This window comes from Bidens hawaiensis, unplaced genomic scaffold (genome assembly GCF_021521415.1).
Source record: "Bidens hawaiensis isolate Kalapana, Puna unplaced genomic scaffold, B.hawaiensis_p1.1 tig00001032_1, whole genome shotgun sequence".
In the NCBI taxonomy this organism is placed as follows: domain Eukaryota; kingdom Viridiplantae; phylum Streptophyta; class Magnoliopsida; order Asterales; family Asteraceae; genus Bidens; species Bidens hawaiensis.
Window position 1 is genome coordinate 2,108,029 of NW_027491060.1, and position 26,605 is coordinate 2,134,633.

General features: G+C 33.5%; 4 protein-coding genes and 1 pseudogene across 6 annotated transcripts; 3 read left to right on the top strand and 2 right to left on the bottom strand.

Annotated features, from left to right (window-relative positions):
* Positions 1 to 1,674: 1,674 nt before the first annotated feature.
* On the top strand, positions 1,675 to 3,680 carry LOC143555000 (expansin-A1-like). The gene is made up of 3 exons (XM_077044644.1): positions 1,675 to 1,842; positions 2,418 to 2,730; positions 3,350 to 3,680. The coding sequence occupies exons 1-3, from the start codon at positions 1,710 to 1,712 to the stop codon at positions 3,651 to 3,653; spliced, it is 750 nt and encodes a 249-aa protein (XP_076900759.1). The 5' UTR covers positions 1,675 to 1,709; the 3' UTR covers positions 3,654 to 3,680.
* A 2,423-nt stretch (positions 3,681 to 6,103) lies between these two features.
* Positions 6,104 to 6,855, bottom strand: LOC143554981 (transcription repressor OFP1-like). The gene has a single exon (XM_077044630.1). The coding sequence runs from the start codon at positions 6,853 to 6,855 to the stop codon at positions 6,127 to 6,129; it is 729 nt and encodes a 242-aa protein (XP_076900745.1). The 3' UTR covers positions 6,104 to 6,126.
* A 1,379-nt stretch (positions 6,856 to 8,234) lies between these two features.
* Positions 8,235 to 11,067, bottom strand: LOC143554965 (CBL-interacting serine/threonine-protein kinase 2-like). 2 transcript variants are annotated; one of them, XM_077044615.1, is made up of 2 exons: positions 10,897 to 11,067; positions 8,235 to 10,220 (listed from the first exon to the last, which is right to left on the bottom strand). In XM_077044615.1, the coding sequence occupies exon 2, from the start codon at positions 9,848 to 9,850 to the stop codon at positions 8,489 to 8,491; it is 1,362 nt and encodes a 453-aa protein (XP_076900730.1). In that variant the 5' UTR covers positions 9,851 to 10,220; positions 10,897 to 11,067; the 3' UTR covers positions 8,235 to 8,488. The 2 variants fall into 2 exon arrangements, with proteins under 2 accessions (XP_076900730.1, XP_076900734.1); XM_077044619.1 differs by lacking the exon at positions 10,897 to 11,067 and adding an exon at positions 10,485 to 10,577.
* A 1,197-nt stretch (positions 11,068 to 12,264) lies between these two features.
* Positions 12,265 to 14,424, top strand: LOC143554989 (uncharacterized; annotated as a pseudogene). The gene is made up of 3 exons (XR_013139126.1): positions 12,265 to 12,592; positions 13,814 to 13,976; positions 14,059 to 14,424. The product of XR_013139126.1 is annotated as an uncharacterized LOC143554989 (transcript).
* Positions 14,425 to 16,189: 1,765 nt separating this feature from the next.
* On the top strand, positions 16,190 to 17,021 carry LOC143553269 (uncharacterized). Its single transcript, XM_077043296.1, has one exon. It carries the CDS (start codon positions 16,290 to 16,292, stop codon positions 16,911 to 16,913), a length of 624 nt encoding a protein of 207 aa, XP_076899411.1. The 5' UTR covers positions 16,190 to 16,289; the 3' UTR covers positions 16,914 to 17,021.
* The last annotated feature ends 9,584 nt before the right edge of the window (positions 17,022 to 26,605 follow it).

The following is a 26,605-nucleotide window of genomic DNA, read 5'->3' on the forward strand; positions in this document are numbered from 1 at the left end:
AAAATCTTGGCGAACAAGTAACCGTAAGACGGCCGCGGGTACAGTGTTAAGGGAAAACCCTTCACATACCTAGCACCCGCAGGGAATTGAAGCCAAGTATTCCTCGGCAACCAAGTAACTATAAGACGGGTGCGGGTACAGTGTAAAGGCAAAACCCTTCACATACCTAGCACCCGCAGGGAATTGACGCCAGGAATACCTTGGAAGTAAAGTAACCGTAAGACGAGCGCAGGTACAGTGTCAAGGCAAAACCCTTCACATACCTAGCGCTCCGCTGGGAATTGAAACCAAGAAGGATCTTCTGGGCAATGCTTGCGGAAACGGAAATAACATCCCCGCATAGCGGGAACGTCGAGAACTACGTTGTTTGAAGCTCCAGGATGGAATTGGTGGTCTTAACATAATTGATCACTATGTTCAAAACTACCAAAACCTCATGGAAAATCCATACAACTGGGACTCAATGCTCCTGACTTGCGAGGAGGTTACAGACCTACCCGCATCATACCCAAAGACCAAGCAGAAAACTCGGGCATTTCTGCAAGTGACAAGGACTTCCGCGGAAAGAATCCCCATGGAAAACCTTACAAAACCCTTTTCAAAACCCTTTGCTCAAGTCCAAAAGTTCACCTCACTTTATTAAACACGCATGAGAAGAACATTGGACTGGGGGGACTTGAAGAGGTAGGTCCCAGCAGAGCCCAGTTGGTCCCGCAAGACTCACCTTAAACAGGGACGTCTGCGCAGAGACCAACTGGATCCGCAGGACCAACCATGCTCAGAGACGTGACGTCCTTACGCGCAGTACGCAAGTTGTTCCCGCAGGAAATGCCTCCCATGGTGAAGGACTCCGCCTGTTCCCGCAGCCTCGGATACAAGCCATGAGGGAAGGCCACCCGCGCAGCATGGCTACACGCACTAGGTACTTAGCTCTCGATCATTCAGTGTCACCTGAAGGAATGAGCAAAGCCGGGAGCAATCCCGCACAGAGGCGGGAGGGGGAATACTCCCGCCCAAATAAGCCAGTCTGTATACTGAAGGACCTTTTACTGTACCTGACGAGGTATGGGCGAAAGATCTGATCAGGGATACGACAGCTCACTGATACAGTATGGCGAGCAGCATGCTCCTGTACTGTATCACTATTAAGCCGCTGCCTACTCACCAACTACTGTCATACCACGTGCGTAGCCGGCAGTTGGTGGAAAGGGAATAGTATACAGCAGGCCTGGTCACTATCAGCCGCTGCCTACCCACCAACTACCAGCAGGGCACGTGCGTAGGCTACTGTTGATGAACAGGAACACTGTTGCAGCCGGCCATACCTCCTTGGAAACCTACCTTCGGCTATAAATACCCCAAATGGTATGATCATCTAAACACAACATATCTTACTACATTATCATCATATTATACCTGATATCTGCTCTAGCAATCTCTTAATATACTTTTATATTTAAAGAGCAATCTAGTCTGATTCTCACGCCGGAGGGTGGTCACAAGGAGGAACCCCCCCCCCCTTCTCAGTGACGAGCTCACGGTGTCTGTTTTGCAGGTTATCAGAAGAACCATCTTCCAAGGGTCTAACCCCTCGTGGGAAACAGCTATCCAACCCCCAGGTTACCAGTAATCTGTCCGGGGTCCGGTTAGTGTTTCTTCACACTCCATCTCTCTTTATTTCTTCATTCTCTCCCATATATCTTTGTAACATGAAAATGATCTCTATGCTAATTATTCTCTTGCTCACCGCCACCCTTCTCCACACCACAACTGCCAGCTACGGCGGCTGGCAGAGTGGCCACGCCACATTTTATGGTGGAAGTGATGCTTCCGGGACAATGGGTATGTTTTAGAGCTTTTATGTGCATTGTTATTTATATTTCTAAGTTTTAAGTAAATGAACTCAACGTTTTTTTCCTAAATAGTTTGAAATATGGTAAGTAACTAAGTATATATATCATTATATTGATAACTTAATAATTAAATGGGCGTACATATAAAAATGTTTATGCATATTCATTTGTTTAAACGAAAGAACATGAACCCATGTCATGTTTGTTCATTTACATTTGTTCATTTACACATTCATTCGTTTACATATACATCATAAATAAGCCTGGCGTAATTGACTAATGAGACCGGCAAACATGATCACGTTCATTTTTTGGTTTATGTTTGTTTATTTACGCCCATTAATATCCGTTTAGAATATTAGTAAGTGAATGTCACATGTTTATTTTCTTTGCAAAGAAATACAAACAAGTAAATGTAAATCCATTCATTTAATTATACGTGTCCGTTATGTTGTTCTTGATGTCCATTCGGTTAGTTTTTCCTGATATAACTTTGTATAAAAGTGTGCAAATATCGATAGACAAAGATGGTGTTAGATTAATTGTTTGCAAATTAATATGCAGGTGGAGCTTGCGGTTATGGAGATTTGTATAGCCAAGGGTACGGTACAAACACTGTGGCACTTAGTACCGCACTTTTTAACAATGGATTAAGCTGTGGGGGTTGTTACGAGATGATATGCGTGAACGATCCGCAGTGGTGCCTCCCTGGATCGGTCATCATCACCGTCACCAATTTCTGCCCGCCAAACTTTGACTTGCCGAGCAACAATGGCGGGTGGTGCAACCCACCACTCCAACATTTTGACATGGCTCAGCCTGCTTTCTTGCATATTGCTAAATATAAAGCTGGAATTGTGCCTGTATCTTTTAGAAGGTAAATTAGGGGTAATTTAGTTATTTAATAATTATTAAAAACATAGGATTTTGACTTTACTGGTCCAAAGATTACACCAACCTAACATGAAATTCATAGATTTGAATTAAGTCCAAGCGGGCTTGGGTCAATACGATGAAAAGTTTATTATTTTAACTTTTAAAACTACTTTTTATAATTTACTTATTCATGGTTGACCCATTTAACCAATTTATTTTTGTAACTTTTAAAACCTAGTTTATATACCACAATTTAAAAGTTAAAAATATAATTGAGTTAGATTTTATAGTTTTTTGTGTTTGCTTTACACGTGCTTTTACTTCTGGTTTTAAACTTGTAATTTAAAATAATAATACAACAAAAAAGAAATTATGGGTTGAACATGTTATGTTGTGTTCAAGTCAACCTTGCGAATATGCGTGTTGTTTACTTGTGCATGTGTCTAACATAATTTTTAGGTTCGTATCTTGTCCAAGTTCGGGCCACGAACACGAACAATCTAACACGTTATCCTAAATTATAACGATAAACTATTCATTTCTAGTGTAACCAAAATTCGATTAGATAAAACCGAACCGAGTTGTGATTAATTTATATTGAACGAGTTCTAAACATACAGGGTTCCATGTGTTAAAAGAGGAGGAATAAGGTTCACCATGCATGGTCACGCATACTTCAACTTGGTTTTGGTCAGCAACGTTGGCGGTGCAGGGGAGGTTCATGCGGTTTCTGTCAAAGGGTCCAAAACAGGGTGGCAAGCTATGTCACTAAACTGGGGTCAAAATTGGCAAAGCAATTCGTATCTTAACGGTCAAAGTCTCTCGTTTAGAGTCACAACAAGTGATGGACGAATGACTACAAGCTTCAATGTAGTTGGTGCGGGTTGGCAGTTCGGCCAAACTTATCAAGGGAACCAATTTTAACCTTTCTTAAACCATTTGGATTTGGCTTTGCAAAATTATACAAGCATATGAATTAAATATTTTTACCACCGTCTTTAAAAACATGACATACATACTTCATATTTTCAAAGACGGTGAAATTAAAATGCATGCCATACAACTCGAGTACGTGCCTTCAACCCCTCTATGCATCCGTTTTGAGGTTTTATTGGAAAGTAGCTTTTGTGATTAGACAAAGTCAAAGAAAAATCCGAATTTGTACGATGTTTATTGTTTCTTGTGTAGCAGAGGTGTTGATTAACATCCGCTAAACGTTGTATTCAAGATGTCTTTATAAATGTCGCTTTATGATATGATCATATTATCACTTTATTCAGTTCAGCCTTTCATTTATTTCATTTATACATGCTTTTTAATCAAGACCCTGATAAACGCTGTAGTGTGCCAAGCTTACATGCCGAATTGATAAACCCAAATAACACCAAGATTTATTCGTGTCAAGAGGAGCAACCAAAGCCCATACACCATTGCAAAAGACGATTCGTTTATTGCAATCAGTAGTTAACATGTTGATTTACCGTATTCTAAAACACTGAAAAAGATCATTGGCTTGCCAAGTTATCTATTTAGCCGTGAGGATACAACAAAAGATAAACAAATCATTTAAGATACGTGTGGAGTAATTCCTCGGGTATAACTATGAAGGAAAGATGTGTATGTGGACAGACACTTTTCATTTGTAGGTTATAACTAACATCCGGATATATTAATAACAAATGGATAATTACTAAGTCTACAAGGCAAATTATTGGCTTTTCAAATATAAGATCATAGACCTTACTATTGTGTCATTTGTATAAATACCAAGGTATTGTGTTATGGATCGGAACAATCACACCTTAAATCACACACTTGGTTTGTTCCCGGAATCATCAAATTAACGACTTCTCTAACATTTAGATCTCATCGTTTTAGCAAGTAAACATCAAATGATTAAGCCCTAACAACATTTAAATTTTATAATTTTATTGTTTATGTTCAACTCGTTTCGTTAATGGTTTGTTTTATAAAGTCTTGCTTTAACTAACAACAAATCTAATTTGTGTTTTGTTGACATTATCAAAATAAAGTTGTCGGTTGGAGGATAATTATGTTTATGATTATTGTTTTCTCAAGTTAACTTTATATTCAACTAGATTTTTTACCCGGCGCGTTGCACCGGGGCAGTTGGAAAAACTCCAACGTTGAAACCCGAGCGTTGAACCAAATCCTTACGACAATGAGTCGACACGAATTCGATCAGTACCGGTTGCGTTTGTTACGATATAGACACCATGGGCTTTAAATAAGGCTCGCAAGTCTGCGCAAACTTGGTCGCTTTCATTCAGGTTTGTTATGTTACCGGAACTAAAAGAAAAAAAATTGACGTTTGATCGGTTTCTATTACGTTTATTATGGTAGTTAAACCAAAAAAAATCCACCGACCAATACGGTGCCGCCAAGTGGCCCAATAGGCCAATTGCGGCACCAAAGTTCTTAATTATATATAGTAATAATAGTAATTAAGGTGGCTATGCCTAGTGTTTTGGATTAAGAATGTTGCTTTTTATTCTGTTTTTTTTTTCCTTAAATAGTGCATGTTCATTTGTGATCATGAACAAGTTCAATTACGTAACGAACGAACACAAACAAGATTTTCCGTTTGGTTAGCGTTTATGAGCCGTTCGTAAACAAGTTTAGTGCTAAACGAACGAACATGAACAAGACTTTGTTTGGTTCGGTCCATTTGAACCCTACTCAAGAAAAGTATTGTCATATAAAAGTATTCTCACATAAAGTATCGCATAATGATGTTAAGTTCTGGACCCATTTATATGTTCCTTTTGATGATGATGTGCATACTCACAAAATAATTAAAAGAGAGAAGATAAATTGGCATGTAAAGTGGGATATACAGGTAAACATAGAGAAGGTTTGTGAACCTTGTACGTTTTTACCTTCTAAGACTGGTATATATGATATGTGTTGGAAAGACAATGGTCTAAACTTTGATCACCCTTAATGGTTTTCATTATAACTAGTTAAAACACTACTAGTTTATCAATGATGTTATATGTCACACACAAGTCCCTAAACACTTGTTTAATTAAGGCGTTTCATTTCAACTTCTTGCAAATTATTTAATTAATAAAGTAGATTAAAACAAAAATATATATATACAAAAATTCCTATACCACTTTAAGGCTTTAATTGACACCTATCTTCTGATTCTTGAATGGAACCAACTTGTAATGTTGTGAATTTTATCAACTTTTTCGATCAAAAACAACTTATTTCACTTCCTTTGGAATCTGTCAGAAATTTGATATTTTGGAATGTGACCAGACTTCTGACAGACACTCAAAAACATGAAGATCTTAACAACTTTTACAACAAAAGTCTCATAGTTTATTATTTTTACCTTAAAACTTTCACTTTGTTGACCTATAAAAAGTCAAAGACCTGGCAAACTGAACCAGATTTGCTCAAATGCTTTAACAATTACATCATGATACTCATCTGAGTTCAAAGAAAGATACCAACCAAGAAGCTCTTCCAAATCTTTATCTGATCTGATGTTGTTTTCAGTTATCATCTCCATCATTGACAGCATGAAATCTTTTTCGGGATCGTACGATGATTTCACAACCACAACACTTTCCGAAAAGTTTTTTGTCTGGTCAGATTGTTGAGCAATTCTTTTACTCTTAGCTCTCAGTTGTTTCGTGCCGGAAACTGATGATTTTTGGTTTCTTGAAGTAGGGTTTGCCGGTTTTGTTATGATCGGAGGGAATTGAAGCTCAAAATCCGGACAAGGGTACGAAAAGGGTCGTGACTGAGTTGACTCGGAGGAGGGAGAGTGGGTTGACTCGGTGTGTTTTGGTGAAGGTTTATAGATGGTTTTTCGGTTGGGTAGTGTTGATCTTTGTGAAGGTTTTGTTGGTGTATTATGGGAAGGTTTTGTTGGTGTATTATGGGAAACTTTGTGAATGGAGTTATTTGGATGATGAAAATGGTGTTTTTCTGGTGGTGGTGGTGGTGGTGCGGTGGTTGAAGAGGAATGATGAGAACTAGACGGTGGTTTCTTGTGGTGGTTAGTGGTGATGGTATTGCTGGTGTCTTTGAGCTTGTGAAACCAAGCACTTGGGATCATATCTGATAATCTAAACCTGTAATTTCCCATTAAGTCTTGACACCTTTTTCTCTTTCACTCTATCTTTATGTATCTTTTAGAATGAGTTGGTTCATTATATGTAGGTACACTACAGAGAAGAAGGTTCTTTTACTTTTATTGACAGCTAGTTACTTTTAAATGACTTCTGTGTGTTGCGTTGTGACTTGGTGAGAATTTGATCGGTATCGGGTCGGTTCATTATGATATCGGTATGGGACATGCATACCCTATGACAACCGAAAAATAAAATCATGATACCAACAAAATAATATCCGCACGTGTTCTTTTCGTTGTAGCAATGGCTCGTCTATTCACATATAAACGTAACGTTGAGAAAAAGATATATAATTAACATAGACTGAATCCAAACACCTTCATGATATTGTTATGTTATTGTAGCTTCACATGAAACAAAAGTCATTTCTTTGTTCAAAGAAACGGATTAATACTTTTGTCATTATGGTGTAGAAGCCATTAAATGAATCATATAGCGTTAAAATTTTGGGAAAAAATTATATATGTTGGCGTACTCGTCCTGGTACCCGAAATCATGGAGACGGCTTTCGGTTAATAGCCACATTAGTAACCAATTAAAAATTATATGTATTATAAAAACTTTTTAGATGAACACTAGCCTACGGTTTCAGTTTTACATTTCAATTTAACCTCTCATGCTATAAATAATATATACATTTTTGTTGCACATTTGGTTTTATTTTTCTCTAATAACTTTTCTTCGTTAATTTTATAAAAAAAATTCTAAAAACACAGCTATATTTAAAATAATTCTCAACATTCTAATATAATTTTTTCTAAAAACAAAGTTACACCGTAAATAAAGCACTTCTTTGTAAATAAAGTACTTTATAGTTTGTTTGTATCGTACATGTGCATAATTCCCATCTCATCAGTTTCCCATATCATCACATGGGAAGAACTTACTAGTTTTACTACAATTTAAACAATAATTGGGACTAGGATAGTGAAATGGACCATTGCGAACGAATGAAAAAAGAGTGTTTTGTTGGTTAATAAAACGCAATCAATCAATAACAACCAAATTAGCTTATCATGCACAAAAAATCGACAATTCTATAGACTATAGATATTTGTAGTTTCCATTCTAAAAAAATAGAAATGTTTTGATGTAAAAAAGAAAACACAATGAACTCACCAGCAACGTAAGTTCTTGGTTCAAAAAGTGATAAAATTTCATGTTGAGTATGATGTTTGTAAGTTATTTAGATGCATTAAAAGTGATAAAATTACCAAAATTTCATGTATTGGTTCAAAATCCACTTAATTTGGACTTTACGCAATTATTGGAACTTCACAGCTTTGACTCTCACTTTAATATTTATCCACATATTATACCAACTTTCACAATAATTAAATTTGACTCATGTCATCATTTATAAATGATAATTTATCATTTTTTCAAATAAACCGTTCCAAAAATAACATTAGAAAATTGGGTACCCACACAAAGTACATTTGTATTAGAATGATACGTGGCACTATATGAATATGATAAATGAAAGTATTTCATACAAGACCTATAATACAATCACACAGGCAAAAAATGGAAGTAACATATTCATATGTAACAAAATCACATACCTTGAAGAACTGAAAATCCAACTCATGGCAACTGTTCCTGCTGAGGTGGCACTGACCCTACTTGCTCTGGTTCAACTATTTGCTGACGTGGCTCATCCTCCGGTTGCCATGTCCAAACAATATCTTGAAGTCGCGGTCTTAGCCCCTCGTTTAAAACCTTCTGATATTCCAAAGTATCTCCATTAGATTTCTTCACTTCAACCATATGAAACGAGTGAGTCAACTCGAACACCTCAGCATCAATCGCCAAAATTCCCTTTTTACCCTCCTTCATCGCTTCGAGTTTCAACAGTCCTGCTTCACGTTTACTAATCTTCATCTTCAAAAGTTTAGCAACTTCTTCAAGTTTAGATATGATAACCGACGCGGGTTTCCATGATGTAAATCTCGCTTCTTTTTTTCGACCACGTTCTTCAAACAACGCGGTCAAGTCAAACCCAGAAGAAAGGGCAATTATGTCAAACGCGTTTAAGTTAGGCGGCCTTATGACTTCTTGTTTTTCCTCAGAACACGAAGGTCTATCAGAATCCGTATTTTCGGTCTCATTTCTCGGTTTTCTAACATTTGTGCCTTTTTTAAACCACGGGTTTTCTTTAATTTTCGCAATTGTGATTCTCTGTGTCGGGTTAGGTTCCAACATTCGGGTGAGTAAACGCTTTACTTCGGGTGGAAACCAATTCGGACATTTGAATTCCGCTTTGCCGATCTTTCTATACATTTCCATCAAATTCGAATCATGAAACGGAAGATGACCCGTTAATAACACGTATAAGATAACCCCACACGACCAAATATCAGCTTTATCCCCATCATACCCTTTCCTGTTAATCACCTCAGGTGCCACATAAGCAGGGGTCCCACAAGTCGTGTGAAGCAGCCCATCTTGATGTTTAGATTCAGCAAGCGCACTCAACCCGAAATCAGAAACTTTCAAATTATCGTTTTCGTCTAATAATAGGTTTTCAGGTTTCAAATCTCGATGATAGACCCCTCGGCTATGACAAAAGTCAACAGCGTTTATTAACTGCTGGAAATATCTACGAGCAATTTGTTCTTTTAACCGTCCTTTGGATACTTTGTCAAAAAGCTCACCCCCTTTTGCATATTCTAAGGCGAAATATATTTTGGTTTTTGTGGCCATGACTTCATAAAGTTCTAAAATGTTAGGGTGTTTGACCAGCCTCATTATAGATATCTCTCTCTTGATTTGATCAGTAAGCCCGACGCGTAAAACCTTTTCTTTGTCGATTACTTTAATCGCGACACTTTGGCCCGTTTGCGTATTTCTACCGTAGTATACTTTTGCAAAGGTTCCTTGACCTAATAATCTCCCTATCTCGTATCTTTCCATCAAAACACTCACTTTGGTATCCATACTTGTCATATATTGCTGTATCTTATATTGTATCTTAAGTTCTTAACACGCGAAACTAAAGGGAATAAGAAACTAGAAACTAACAGTTGATATTATTAATGAAGGAGATCAACCATCTTCACACAGATCATGCACCAAAGAAGCATCTGATAAGTGGCCTCGGGTTGCGGCGCAGGGGTCTGATGAGCTGGACAAGATGTAACCGATCTCATCGAGAATATAGATGGTGAGTTTTAAAGACGTAGAATCACAGTGGAGTTTGAAAACCGGTTTCTGGTGCTTCACGCACATCTTTCAGCATTCCTTAAGCTCCCTTTGAAACGTCAACAAGATTATAATGAATATATGAACACGCTCGCAGTTGTAGATGAACAAAATCCTGAAAAGTAAGAACAGATATATGAAACATTTCAACAATCAAGCATGAACATCAAAATTTAGAACGTAACACGTTTCGGCTTCTAAATCAATAATATCATATACCTAACTCCCTTAGAAAAATCAACAAGATTATGCTGAAAATATAAACATGCTTGCCGATAAAGGAGATCCTAATTAAGCTAAGGACAAGCAAAAAATTATGAACAATCAAGCCTGAACATCATTTATTTATTTTTTGCAGATGAAAAGAATAGTATAATACCTTCCACATGATTACAGTAAAGTGGTAGGTAAACCGGCAACAAGCAGCAACATGTTTAGGCTTCTAAATTAATATCATATGCCCTATTGAAATGATGAGTTGAAATAATTCAATTTAAGAATATTTTAGAAGCATTTAGGGGAAATTTATTTTAACCTAAAACAATGCAAAGGAAGTTAGTGACGTTACGGAACCGAATTTGAACACGAAAGGGTTCCGTGTTAGTCGAATACAAATACAATTAAAACAACAATTACAGAAATCGATTACTCGTGATATTTTCATGAAATCAATTTAAGCTACTAGCAGCTAGGACCTAAGATCCGATCAGAGACAGTTGGATTGAAATTAAGTAACAGATAGATGCTTGAACAATAAAGTAAAACAGATATTAAGTAGAACTCGAGTTTACCTGATCTACTTGTGGTGCTGGAACAGTTGAAGAAGAAAGACGAACGATCGATATCAACGAAGTTTTATTTTATTTTATTAAGAAAATCTAAGACTGTTTTTAGTCGTGATTGAATTCAAATGGGTGCCGGCAACTGTAAAGTTAAAATATCGCCAATGGTCACCGGTGCGCAGGCTTACGTGGTTTGGGTTTATCGGATGACTCCTTGGATCCCGAATATTCTATTTATTTTCTTTTTCTTTTTTTTTAAAAAAAAATATTACATAGATTTATTTATGATTTTTTCTTTCGATTCTCGTTGTAAAGCAAAGCAAAGTACTGTTATCTAAAACCTAAACTGAGTTTCAAATTCGATTTCGTTAATATAGATAATTCCCTAAATTGTGTGAGACACGATTCAGTTATGCCATCTCAAATAATGTGTGGAGACTAGTTTGATAGCTAACTATATGTCACCGTCTTTAAGAATTAGTCGTTCTAAGACTGAGTATCTTTATTGTGACTTTGATGGGGTAAATGACGTGGAAGACATCTAGATTACTATTGAAGGTCAACTAGTTCTGCAGTCAACCAAATTCAAGTACTCAGAATCTGTTGTACAGAGTAATGGGGGAATTGATAGTGATGTTGCACACCGCATCCATGTAGAATGGTGTAGATGGAGAGTGACTACAGGGGTATTGTGTGACAAGATATTCCAAAATAAAAGGAAATTTTGGATTGAAATTAGTCCTGGGATGTTATATGGAACATATAATGACCATTAAGAAGAAAGTAACTCATGCAAATGTTGTATATATAAAAATCAAATTTGTAAATTTGAGATTTTAGACTTCTTATTGTTTATACTATATATTTTATACTTTTTTTTACCTATAATTCCATTTATTTCTTTTAGATAATGAATCTTTTTATTTTTATTATTTGACAAATCCTGTATAATACACGAGTTCAAAAGCTAGTAAGCTAATAAACATTTTTGAAACCCCTTTCCTAAAATACCTCTTAGAAACTTATTGAAAAAAAAGCTCTAAAAAGTAAAACCACCAGAGAAACCCAAAACCAGAAAAAAAAACAAGTAGATACCGGCATGACTGCGCATGTACGGTAGAGCGTACCATTTGCTCATGGCTGCAATGATATCTGCATAGTTGATCCAACCAACGGTATCAAGTATCCAGTACTAGAGAAACCTTTTGTTTATTTCCAATTCTGCTTTTAGAAATTTGATTGATAATTTTAGGGTTATATGCTGTCATGTTCATAATCTTTGTCTTTAATTACTGTATGCATGCAAGGGATTCCATTTATTTGGGGATCATAGCCAGTGTAAAGTAAATATGGTGGGTTATAGGTTTATTCGTGTTGCACACCAAGTGTTTGATGAAATTCCTCTGTTATGCAAACTGTTTTTATATATCATTTTAAGTGCACTATGCATATTGGTTAGTGTCATAGCCAGTGTAAATACAGCATGTTCTATGTATTGCACACCAACTGTTTGATGAAATTCGTCTGCAGATTTGGTTGAGGTAATCAAGATTCAGAATGAAGGTGAAGGTAGTCTGGAGGAAAGTTCGTGATTATGTTCGGTATGATTTGAAGGAGATTGCATTCCCCTCCTCTTTGCCTGACCCCCCCCCCCCCCCCGCATTTCAAAAAGAGGAGAAAATTAACTTGGAAAGAAAGATATTTGGTCAGTGAGTCTTCTTTTCTTGGTTAATCTTACCAACAAAATCAAAATTTAAATCACATGATTTTGCACCTTTAATCAACAGTAAAACAGATTCGGTGGATTTGTCATCATAATACTAGAGATAAGATGTTTTGTATTGAACATGTTGAGGTTGAAATGTTGCAACTTTTTAAGTAATTCTCGTAAATCTTTCTTGAATCCATCTTTATATGCACATTAGGGGTAGCAGTAATTTGGGTTGACATGTTTCAATCGTGCAATTAAACAAGTCGTGTTTGGGTTGACTTTGTTGGTTTAACCCGTTTTATTAATCATGTTGACATGCCAACAGACCTGTTTGACCCATTTATTACAACCATCCAAACCTGTTTAACACGTTTACAACTCGAGTACAATATGTCAACTCGTTTGACTCGTTTAAAAAACTGGGTTAAATGGCCGTGCCGGGTTTCACAATTTAAGTGTGTTCTGGTTACGGTTAATGTTTTTGACACGAATAAATATACGGGTTGTTCAGTTTAACAATTCAACCTACTAACCCTCCAACCATTTAACATTTTACAACCTGTCGACCCGTTTGACTCGTTTAAATTAAGCATGACGTACTTGATTTTACACGATTTTAAGTGTGTAGTGGTTAGGGTTGTTGTCTTTAATACGAGTAAACACGTTCACAACTTGAGTACAACCAGTTTGACTCGTTTAGATGAATGACTGAACAAGTCGTTTTTGGGTTACACGATTTTAAGTGCGTTCAGGTTAGGGTTGACGTTTTTGACACGAATAATTATGATGTTCATGCTTAGTTTTTAACAATTCAACCTACCAGCCATACAACCCATTTAACATGTTTACAACTTGTCAACCTGTTTGACTCGTTTAATAATAATGGGTTAAACAAGTCTTGTTCGGACCGATTTTAAGTGTGTTCGGATTAGGGTCAATATCTTAGACATGAATAATCATACATTTACACAGGTCGTGTTCAGTTTTAATGATTTAACCTCCAGCCCACTTAAAACAACCTGTCAGCTAATTTGATGCTGTCAGGAAACCTGACGGGTCCTGTTCAGGTTACTAGTTTTCAAGTGTGTTCAGGTTAGGGTTAATGTTTTTGACACGAACAATTATATTTGTCGTGTTCGGCTTAACTATTCAATCTACTAACCCTTCGCTCCAACATATTTACAACTTGGTTATTGTTTTGAAACCATTCTTCAGGTGTTGAAGGAAGCAACTAGACTTTATGCTGCAAGCAGGGTAAGAGACATTGGTCCTGAGCTGCGTCCAAACGAGTATAAAAACAAATTAAAATCAGAAGACGAACACGATTGCGTTAAAGGTCCCACTGGAGAAACAGAACCTTCAACATTGGAGGATCTAGGTAAACCTTTAATTAAAACAAAGTTTTGAGTTACAAAAACAGTAATTTTAATATTTTATTGTGCTCGGATTGATGATGACAGCTGTCGCTGCGCGAGGTGGAATGGAGACACTTAGGCCCGCTTTGCAACGGGTTTACATGACCCGGGCCTCTGCGTATAGAGACGCGTTGAAGAGCTTTATACAAGGTTATCAAGAAGGTATTCAACAAGTCATGGAGAAAAAGGATGAATCTGAATCTCAGCAAGAAAATATTGACCCAAAAAAATCAACTTGATAAGTATGAGAAACAGCCCTTTTAGATGCACCTATCTACTCCGGTTGTATATTATTCATTCCAGTTTTTAAAATCAAAACAGTTTTAGTATGATGGGACATTTTGTTTAGATTTGAAAAGATTTTAATGGAAAAAGTGGGGATTTTTCTAACTTTAGACACACTTAATTATATGTAGTCAATTCTTCTAGGCACACGAAAACAGAAATGCACTATGCAGCCTCAACTATTCTTCTATCTATATTATTTATCTAAACTAGTTTTAATACTATTTATTTCTGACTTTTGTATTGTATTTTGTTACTGTAAATGATGTTCTCCTACGGCGATAAAATAAATTTGGAAGTCTTTGTATATTAAATGTTTGGAATCAGAGAGAAAGCTACTCTTATCAGAAAATCACAACATTGGGTGTTAAGCTCGGAGTTTTAAGAGTGGATTATTGTAATGAGAATATATTATGTATTTTGGAAGAACGGATGTTAGAAAGATTAAGCTTGAAGGTCCATGCCAATGAGTCCATGGTTGTGTGGTGTTTTGTTGCTTGTTTTGGTAAACTTTGGTTCATATAAGAACTCAATTTGAACAAACCAAAATTCAAATTCGAATTCAATTGGGTTAAAATTTTGGGTTATCTATGACAATGGATTCGATAAATTGACAATCCACATCCCATGACACTTTTATTTACTTTTCAAAAGAATGGTGAATCTAACGTATTCATATAATAAAATACTACGATTGTTTTAACTTATTTATTAAGAGAACTGTTAAAATATGTATATAATTAAAAAATAGGTAAAAGAAAATGTTAACAAGCCATAGAAACGTATGTGCAAACGTCCCATGTTCAAGAAGAATTTAAAACAAGGACTCATAGATAAATCATATGACAAAGACGTGTATCATGTGACATTACGAGCTAGTTTTATAAAAAAAAACATTTTTAATTTGAAAAAGTATTTACTAAATTAGTGTTACTAGTATATCAAATACACACATAACACGTAAAACCGAGTTACTAATACCATATAACACTAGAAAAGATAAATCTTCTTTGCAAATTTATAGATGCACACAATAAACCTTCAAAAGATAATTAAAATTAAAAAAAAAAACATAGATTTCAAAAAGCCCGCTCATCAACTAACTATAACCGTCAGAGTGGCATTCTCGTTAATACACACAACTTATTTCTACCCAATTTACCCTTCCAATCACATCAAATTTCAAAACCTGCCACTAATTTCAATTTCATTTCATAATGATGACCCCACGAACACCTAATAACCCCATTACCACCCCCACCGTCCGCCGGAAAATAATCCTCTTCCGAGTCATCCTCTCCGCCGGAATTTTTTTCTTCTTCGCCAGACAATTCTACCTCATCACCACCGACACCACCACCACCATAACAACCACCGAAAACTACCAACCGGAACTCGACAACCGCCTCGTCCAATCCTACACCACCGTCTTCCAAAACCTCATCTCCGACAACTTCCTCACCACCAACTCCAATACCCTCATCATCGGAGTCCAAGTACTCGAATTCGCAGCCGCAATTAAACATTTAAACGTCACCAACAACAAATCAACCAATAAGAACGTCTGGCTGCCGTACCAAAACAACTCGTTCGAAGTCGAATTCTCGTCTCATACCGCCCTCGATTGCTCCCCTTTACCCGCCGAATTCGCCTCCGAATTATCAAGAACTTTAAAAACAAACGGGTATCTCATTATCCACACGGAGTCAAAAGACTTATACAGCTTAAACTCTTTATTAGACCTTTTCAATTCATTCAAATTAATCCGATCGCGGGATATAACCATCGACCACAGGTCGGTTCCCGCGGTTCGCGAGATTGTTTTAAAGAAAGAAAATGGAATATTATCCCGCCGTAGGCGGAGACTTGCGGGAACTTGCTCGGTTCCCGCGTATAAAACAAAACTAACTCGAAATTCGGAGCCGTTGATACCCGACGAGCCGTTAAAGCCGTGGATTTCGTTTAAACGGAACATTAAGTACCTCCCGTCGATGGCGGATATTAGTTTCAAGACCAGGTATGTTTACATTGACGTCGGGTCGAAAAACTACGGGTCGAGTATCGGGTCGTGGTTCAAGAAACGGTACCCGAAACAAGACAAGCCGTTTGATGTTTTCGCGGTTGAGGCGGATAAAAGGTTTCATGAAGAGTATAAGTCCAAGAAAAAAGTAACCCTTTTGCCTTACGCGGCTTGGGTGCGAAACGAGTCGTTGTTTTTTGAGATTAATCGCGCGCCGAATAAGAATAGTGAGAGTGAAAAGGGGAGGGGGATGGGTCGGGTTCAGTCGGCGCATACGTCGACTAGTTATATGAATGATATGAATAAGATTCAAGGGTTTGATTTCGCAGATTGGGTGAAGAGGAGTTTTGGTGAGAGAGATTTTGTGGTTGTGAAGATGGATGTAGATGGGATTGAGTTCGATTTGATCGCGAAGATGGTTGAAACCGGGGCGATTTGTTTGGTTGATGAAATGTTTCTTGAGTGTCATTATAATAGGAAGGATAGATGTTGTGATGGTGAGAAGGGTTTGAAGTATGAAAATGGGTATAGAGAGTGTTTGGAGTTGTATAGGTCATTGAGGGAGATGGGTGTTTTAGTTCATCAGTGGTGGTAGTACATGTTTTGTATAGATTTTAGTTTTGATGGTTTTGTATAGTTAGTTGTAGTATCATTGTTGGGTCTTTTTGCATTTGAGGAAGGCTTAAAAAACAAGTATTAGATTGTGTAATGTTTACATTAAGGTTGTCAAGGTTGGACAACTGGGTTTAAAAATCGGATGACGGCATAAATAATCTAATTAAATATGTACAATCTCAATGTGAATTTGCGATTTTCTGGTATTTGTTTGTAATATTAATAGGTTATAAACGCTTAAAATTAAGCATGGAGTCTAAGTTGTAAATGAATACTTAAATGAAATGTTAAAAGAAAAAAAAAACAAAAAATTAAGAAAACTCAGAAGTTAAGATCATTTGTAGACATGCAACATGAAGTCTCTTCAAACCATTTGTTGATTAGTCATATATTGTAAATTGTAATATATAGTGTTGTAGTAAAGATTTTAGAGAGAGGAACTGGTTCAGTTCATTTGTGAGTCATATTATGGTTTCAGTTGAGCGTAAGTAGCTCATTATCATAAGTCAGTTACAAAACTATCAGCTTTACAATTAGACTAGGTGGCATGGGTGTGGTAGTTAACTAGAGTTATTACTGCTACTAAGGTTTGTAAGTTTGTTGAAGAAACGTGTTTTGTTCTAAATAAATCTTAGTTTACGATGATATATCAAGAGTCAAGACATCAAGTATCTCATTATCTTTTAATTTATGCTGTTTCACCCTAGACCAAAATTCAAGACCCAAAATATTTTAACTTAATTTTCTATACTAGTTTTTATCCGCCTGTATTACGAGGCTGTTTTACATTACTCGTTTTTAATATTTATATATTTTGGGTTAAATTTTATTTATTGTAATGAAATTTATAATATACTTAGAGTTTGATGATAAAAAGATTTCACAAATAACTAAGATATTATAACCCGGCTTAAAAGTTATATGGGTTTGGTATGACCCAAGACCCGCTTATTTTTTTTACTATAAAATTATTTTTTAATTATAAATAATATTTAATTTAAATATATATATATATATATATATATATATATATATATAATACTTTTTAGTATATCCTATTTTATAGGATTTTCACATCAATAATTTGGTGAGAATAATTTATAATTTAATGATATGTTATAACCCGTTTAAATAATATCTGGGATTGGTAAGACTCATACTCGTGAATTCGGGTCAAATGCATGAGAAACCTTCATTTAAAAATCAAGCAAATCTGATCACTCCAAAAAAATGGGAGCAACCACATCACGACACGTAGGATTTTTTTGTTTTCGTTTATATATATTATAGATTTCATTGAGCAAATTTAATAATGCATAAAATGGATTGAACTTGACTATTCGATTATTATCATCGTTTTACCTGATGTTGAACTTAATAACATAGTTTAAAATCCTTTTTCTCAACTACCTATAAAATATAAATATAAATCAACATTGCATTTATAGGATAAAGTTAAAATACAAAGTATAACAAAAATAAGAAGAGTGAGAAGTAACCTAATTCATTGATCTTAAATTTGAATGTTGGAGATTAATTTAAAAATAAAAACTGATGAAAAGGGCATGAGGGTATAAACCACTTATGATGATTTTCTCTCTCCACATGTGAGACACATGTCAATTCCTCCGTCATTTTAAATCATTTATAACTTTTTCATACGACATTTTTTTAGAATTTTTATAATCATAATAGCATACGTTTTTTTATCTTTGATATGAATATCATATTGCTATATAAAAATAAAAAAAAAGTTAGTAAGTTTTTTAATTTTGTGTTATATGGTTGTTCATTGTGTTTTTTAACTAAGTTTTTCTATGCATTGTGTTATAAATTTTGGTCATTGTGTTTTTCAATTGATACACATACTAAAGATAAAAACTAAAACAAAGATTACACCATTGTGTCTTTATTCTCAACATTTGTCTTTCTATTTATCATTGTGTTTTAGTCATTGTGATCAACATTCACCTAAGTTGAGACAAATATTATTATGTTCACTGTGTATTACGTTTAAGTCATTGTGTAGTCTGTAGATTCTATTTTGTTTTACGTTTCAGGTCATTGTGTTATATGTATTTACCATTGTGTCTTACGTTTCAAGCCATTGTATTATATGTATTCATTATTGCGCTTTACATTTCAGGTTATTGTGTAATATGTATTCATCATTATGTTTTATGTATTAGATAATTCGTTGGTATTTTTCATTATATTTACATATTATTACACAATGGTATTATTAGTATTTGAAAAAACACAATGATTAGTTGAAATACACAATGGCGAAAAAAAAACACAATGACCAACAGAAAGACACACTAACGAAAAAAGACACAATGACTTAATTTTTTTTATTTTTATATAACAAAATCATACTCATATTAAAGATAAAAAAACGCTTGTTATTATGGTGAATTCTAATTTAAAAAAAATATCGTATGCAAAAGTTATACACGTCTATAATTGGTGGGGAAATTAACATGTGACTTGCATGTGAAGAGAGAAAATGTATACTATTATTTTTATACATTTTTTCCTTTGTTTTCTACTTGACACATGTCAATTAATTATGGCTTTTCACACTTCTCATTTTTGTTGTTCTTTGTAGAATAACTCAACCCTGCATTTGTATAATTTGTTATGTTATGATATCGATAAAATTATTAAGCTAAATAATAAAATGTATCGACCAGGCGATCAATTAACCCACGATTTCAAATTGACTGACAATGGGCCAAAAAATGGACGAATCAAAACAGGTTAAAAATTGTAACAAAAATAAGTAGGTGTCGAACATAATGAAACAATTTTTAAGATTCATTTGTAGTCAAATCAATAACCGTTTCCTCAACTCTTCAAATTACAAAAACGTTAAAACTTGCTACAAATTACTCAAAGTCTCGACGTGAAGAGCCTACATCTAAGAAGGAGTCTCAAGCCCACGACGGATAATCAGGCCCAATTACAAGGGCCCATCAAGATCACTTTAAGAATGGCTCACGAGAAAAGGACGGAAAAAAAGAGTAATTAGGGGAACAAGATTATTAAATCAGAGGTCTAGTCGTACCATTAGAGAAGAGCGAGACAAGACTTTAAATGCATAAAACCACTAAAAACGCCTAGATTAAATTACAGAAAATCTACTTATACTATTAAAGCAAAACAATCTTTTCACATGTCATTTAACAAGGTTATTCACATAGGATGCTAAGTAATACAATTTCAATAAATTTTCTATAAATAAATTTTTCAGTATTCACCTAATAAACAATTTAATTTTAAAAATTAACTTCTAAGATAAAGACAATTTTAGAATAAATGGTTATTATCATCATTTATTGAGTAATAAAGGCAATTAATTGTTTTCGATGTTATTTTTTTAAAAAAAAATTTAAGACTTGTTATTTTATTTTTTATTTGGATTTTGGTAAATTTTTTATGAACGTTTGGACTAGATGTTTGGGTTGAAATTATGGTTTAAGTCACGAGTTTTGAATTTTGTTGTTGCTTTATTAAACGTTTTAATAAAAATATAATTGTTATTTCTCCTTGTTTACGTTTCATATTTTACAACATATGACTTCAGTAGCTAGATGATGAAATTTTAATTAATAGGTTTTTTTGTCTTATGGTACAAGTTAGAAATATGTGGTATAAGTTGAAAAAATGTTTTAAATTGTCATTTTTCTCTATTTGTCTTTGTATGTCAGATTCTTTTTATTAAAACAATAATGTGATACCTTATAATGATAATAATAATAATAATGTAAGATTATTTGACGTTTACAATACATTAAAATGTATAACACATTATATATATATATATATATATATATATATATATATATATATATATATATATATATTTAAGTTCAAGAAAGAAATCAAATTATTGCAAGAAATGAGAGAAATGAATATAAGCAACTAGTTTTATTTTAGGTTTTAAATATTTAAAAATATATAAAAAAGATGTAAATGCAACAATATACAACTAATATAACCATAATAAATATCTCTCTAATTAATATATCTAACTAATTTAACTGTAATAATTAAAAAGATAAAAACATTACTTGAGTTTTATTTTTTATTTACACATTCTTCATTTATTCAACATAAATACAATTTATTCATATAATACTATTCTTTATACTAAAAAAATTATTTACATTCAATTTATTAGCATGTTTTTTAACACTAAATATCAAAACATAATATATATTTTTTCTCAATTGGTATGCCTATAAAAATTATTGTCATAAATAATAATAAAAAAAATATCATACGAATGTTTCTATTAAATGTAAACAATAAATTTACAACCTACACAAAGTTATATAACCTACACTTGTTTTGAGCGATAAAAACGTACAACATACAAAAAGCATGCAACTTACATATGTAATTCGGCATCAACAATTATATAAACTACACAAAGACACATATCCTACACATGCGTAGGTTATATGTTTTTCGTATGTAGGTTATATGTTTTTTTATTCTTAGAACAAGTGTAAGTTATATGTTTTTGTGTAAGTTGTATATTTTTTATTGACATTTAATGCAAACATGTGTAAGATAGTTTTTTGTATTATTCATCACAATGTAATTACGTTTTGATGGATATTGATTTGTTGAGTTTGAAGAAATTGGTTTTGAATAAAAAGAAATTAATGTATGAATAAATTGTATTTGTGTAAGATAAAATTTTCGTGTGTAGGTTATATGTTTTTGGTGTGTAGGTTATATGTTGTCTTATTCTTAGAACAAATGTAAATTATACATTTTTGTGTATGTTGTATGTTTTTTGTTGATTTTTAATGCAAACACGTGTAAAATAGTTTTTTGGTATTATTCATTATAATGTAAGTATGTTTTGATGGATATTAATATATTGAGTTGGAAGAAATTAGTTTTGGATATAAAGAAATTTTAATGTATGAATAAATTATACTTGTGTGGGATAAAAATTCAAGACACAAAAAATAAGTTATAAAATAAATGAGTTCTTAATATTTTTCAATTATAATAATTTAATTAGTTTTATTAAATAAGTAAATTAGTATTATGGTTTATTAGTTATATTAATTGAAGAAAGAGAATGATTAATAATTTCTTTATTTAACTTTAAGCATTTAAACTTAAAACAAAACTAGTGGTTCATATTCATTTATTGCATTTCTTGCAATAATATCATTTCTCTCTTGAACCATCCTCTCTATATATATATATATATATATATATATATATGAAATTTTATATAATTTATGTCAGTGTATAACACAGGATCAAACATAGTTTCCATAACTCACAATATCACATTATTTTCACATATCTATTTAACGCAACCATTTAAGATTGTTTGTCGTTTCTCTTTTTATTTTAAAATATAATATATATTTATTTATATACACAATATTTAATATAACAATATCGGTATGAATTTTTAATTTTAAATACATCAAACACCAAGATTTGGTTTTTAACATTAAATTATAGTGCATAATATATCAAAAACTTAATAAAAAATTCATAAATAAAAATTATTATATGAAATAATTGAATTTACGTATTACATATAATAATTTTTATGTTTATTATATTTTCTACATGTGTGTGGCATGGACTTTAACCTAGTTGTAACATTCGTTATTTTTCAAACCCGGAACCCGAGCCGTTTAGTTTTTCTCTGAATCTATTAAAATTTTAAAAGATATTTGTTTTATTATAAATATATGTTACTTTTATTAAGTTTATCTAGATTTAAACCAATTCCAAAACTTTAGGGGCTAATTCTGTCAATTACCCAAACTCCTCCTCTTCTCTTCCTTCCTTGTCACGTACCTGCACCCATTCCCCCTCCTTCCACGATTTTGACCAAGGTCAAACCCATCTAATCAGCCGATTATCCAGCGATTAATGATATTTCTTGTTCTTTAATTAACACTTAATCAATATATGGTAAGACCAACTAATTGACAGCTAATTCCACTGAATCAAATCAATATTCGTGAACTCTACATATAGACGGATCTTGACCTCAAAACCCTATAAAGACATGTCCATAATGCAATTAAATGGACCTGCAGCATCCTCTCATCATCTCTAGTCAAAGCCCTAATTCATTGTGGTTCAGAAACAGTTTTTAATCAAGTTTGATCTTCACGTTCTAGCGCAAACCCTAACTCCATGTTCTTCTTTAATTCGGCTTCAATTATCTAAGTATTTTTAAGCTTCGTGTTCGTAATCCAATCTTGAACCAAAGCCCTCTGCTAATTGTGATTAACATAGGCAAATCATCGATCGATTTAGGATTATTCGATTATAGGGTTTGTAAGATTGGGGATTTATTTTCCCGAGTGTTTAAAAGTTTTGGTTTCCATCTTATAAACAACTTAACCACTAGCCCAGTTGGCTATTGCATCACCCTTAAAACACTATTGCATCACCCTTAAAACCGGCACAGAGAAGACCTGTGTTCGAGTCTCCACTGCACCAGTTTTGTTTTTTTTTTTAATTTTTATTCTTATTCTTATCCGTATCCTTATTATTATTATTATTATTATTATTATTATACAAAACAAATTTAGTTGTTATTGGAAAAGTAAGTTATTTATCTAAAGATTATAAATTGTTCATTTATAATATAGTTATACTAGTTTCGTTTAAAGGAGTTGTTTATAAACTAAACTCGTTAATTTCATTTAAACTCAATATATATAATTGAAATGTCAATCGATTAATAATTTAATGATTATTTTCTAAGACCGAATCAATGTCGTAGTTTTTTTTTGTTTTGAATTATATAATATTCATGAGATGTGTATTTCGTAACAAGCAATAATTGTATTAGTCATTCTTCTACATTAATGCATATAAACTTTCAAATTCTTTAAACTAACACATAAGCACGCTTGACAATACCCAAATTCGATATAAACCCTAAATCCCGAATTATTATAGTTTCTGTTTCGTTAGTTTAGTAATTGATTTTGTCATGTCCATAGACTTGTTTAGGATAGCTCATTGAGTTTCACCGAACCGTCCGTTGAAATCGTTTAAACTATCATCAATATCATCCTCGATATCAAGGTGAGTTTACATACCCCTTTAACTATCTTTAATATTTTTGGGGTAGCATGTATACCTTATCTACATTACTTATGTTTTATTACTCCATCTATTCAAAACACAATTCAATATATGTTTTTGTGTGATTATTGCATACTCTATGATTATGCTCTATGTGCTTAAATGTTTATTTTATTGTTTGGTGGTTTGGTATCTTATCCTTATCTATTCTTATCTAGTATGATCATACATTTATCCAAGTACATTGATTTTGTATCAATAGGAACGGGTCCACATCTATTTAGTTGTTTACATTTTCATAAGAATTGTAATATTCATCATTGACATATGAATTGTGACTTTATATATATATATAGGGGGTGGATCTTGCGAGAAGTGATATTACAGCGAGAAGTGCGAGAAATGAAGGTATAACTCCATTAATCCCTAATTTCACTTCATTTCATACGATGTTACATACATATATGTAGGTTGGTTGTATTTATGTCTGAATTAAACATTCAAACCTACCTACAAACATATAAATGTACCGAGCCACATTTAAACTTATGTACCTACACATATATATATATAGGTATTGGATCATTTCAGAAGTTTTTTTACTGCGAGAAGTGCGAGAAATGAAGGTGTAACTCCATTAATCCCTAATTTCACTCCATTTCTTATGTGTAGGTGCGTTGTGTAGGTGCATATGTATGTGTGTAGGTACGTATGTTTGTATATGTGTACGTATGTTTGTATATGTGTATGTATGTTTGTATTTGTGTAGGTATATAGGTTTGAATGTGGCTCAGTACATTTATATGTTTGTAGGTAGGTTTGAATGTGTAATTAAGACATAAATACAACCAACCTACATATATGTATGCAACATCATATGAAAATGAGTGAAATTAGAGATTAATGGAGTTATACCTTCACTTCTCGCACTTCTCGCTGTAATATCACTTCTTGCAAGATCCATCCCCTATATATATATATTATCACCAACATTCGTGTTGACAAACTCTATTTTTATACATGCTACAGGTACAAGTGCGAGAAGTTGCTTAAGATTGAAGAAATTAGTTTTACCTTAGGATATTATTCAACATACAAAAGTATTATGTAATTGTTCCTTATTATTGAATTTGTGTACATGTTTAATGCTAATGAAATTAAATAATTAGTGTCGCTTTAATTAGTGTCTTTTGATCTACTGTCCAATCAATACATTACGCCCCGACATGTTCCGCCGCTTTTGGTTGGGGTGTGACACTAGGTACATATAGTACTTAAAAGAAAGCCTTAATAGTCATTCTTATAATCTAAGGTTTTGATGAAGTTCTAAATTTGGATATTAAAGGTCGGGCAACGTATTCATGCCTTGTTAGGCTATGTTAAGTGGTCGTACCACACCCACCGTACATGTGCTTGGTATTCCCGCACCCCTGCCTTAGCACCATCACTAAAAGTACTTATATTTATTTAAATTTCATTGGTTTCTTGGATTTACTTGATCCAGCTCCATACGTGTTATGACTTGGAATAATCTGAGCTAGTGGAATGTCAGAATCAAACGAATCTTAATCTTTCTCCATTGTTGTTTGGTATGAATTTTCGTCACTAGATATAGAAATTGGGAGAAAAGATGTTCCCATATAGCCTTTAATTTACCGGATTGCGGTTGAATTGATTCTTGGCTGGATTGACGATTGGACATCTGTACAAGGTTATATTAAGAATAGGAGTGTGTTTTCCTATCTTATCCGTACTTGTTTATATCTTATCCGTAACAATTTTTAATCATTCAATGAATATTTCTTTGATATCCTTATTTGGATACTAATGATTATTAGAATCTTGTTTCTAATCGAAACCTAGGTGTGATTATATACCTAATTCGCTAAAATCGATGGATCTGATACCAACCTGTCAGGCTGTCACACCCCGACTTAGGGCCTAGGCGTGTGACCAATAGTTGGTACATGTTTTGTAAATATATCATAGTGTATGGGTTATTTAGCGGAAGTCTTTACTTTATAATAAAATATTAATATATTTTGAAACTTTTATTTATAATAAAATATTAATTTATTTGAAAAGCTTCTCGGATAATAAATATCCTAGTGTTTAGTTTATAAATTTGTTTAAATATTGTTTGCAATATTTTAATAATTAAAAACTGAGTCATTTCTATATTGCAAGCATCTAACTCCATGAGTGGCTATAAATCTTTGTTACTTGTGCTAACTTTATTTCCTGAAATGTTTGAGGGGGGGGGGGGATACGTTAGCGATATGCTAGGTGAATCGTTGACTCTAAAAATATTTTAATAAATTTTCCTCTGACTTACAAGATAGTTTTCTTGAACAATCTCAGCAGAAACGTCTCTTATTTCAGGGATTTGTGCCACTACCATACACACACAATTACGGTTCTTAGGGAACTGACACCCATTGGAGAACTTTTATTATGATCTCTATTCTGTGGCCACGTAGCCTTGATTGATAGAATGGATTAATTATTGTTTGGATCCAGACGCATGTGTACTCAGTCTGAGTTACTTTTATTTTGTATCTTGTAAATTGGGGATCG

Excerpts from the sequence above, each read along its gene's own strand:
- LOC143554981 (XM_077044630.1), bottom strand. The coding sequence starts at position 6,855 with ATGGGAAATTACAGGTTTAGATTATCAGATATGATCCCAAGTGCTTGG.
- LOC143555000 (XM_077044644.1), top strand. The coding sequence starts at position 1,710 with ATGAAAATGATCTCTATGCTAATTATTCTCTTGCTCACCGCCACCCTT. Across the intron at positions 1,843-2,417 it reads TGATGCTTCCGGGACAATGG|GTGGAGCTTGCGGTTATGGA; the intron begins GTATGTTTTAGA and ends ATTAATATGCAG. Across the intron at positions 2,731-3,349 it reads GTGCCTGTATCTTTTAGAAG|GGTTCCATGTGTTAAAAGAG; the intron begins GTAAATTAGGGG and ends CTAAACATACAG.
- LOC143554965 (XM_077044615.1), bottom strand. The coding sequence starts at position 9,850 with ATGACAAGTATGGATACCAAAGTGAGTGTTTTGATGGAAAGATACGAG.
- LOC143553269 (XM_077043296.1), top strand. The coding sequence starts at position 16,290 with ATGGCGGATATTAGTTTCAAGACCAGGTATGTTTACATTGACGTCGGG.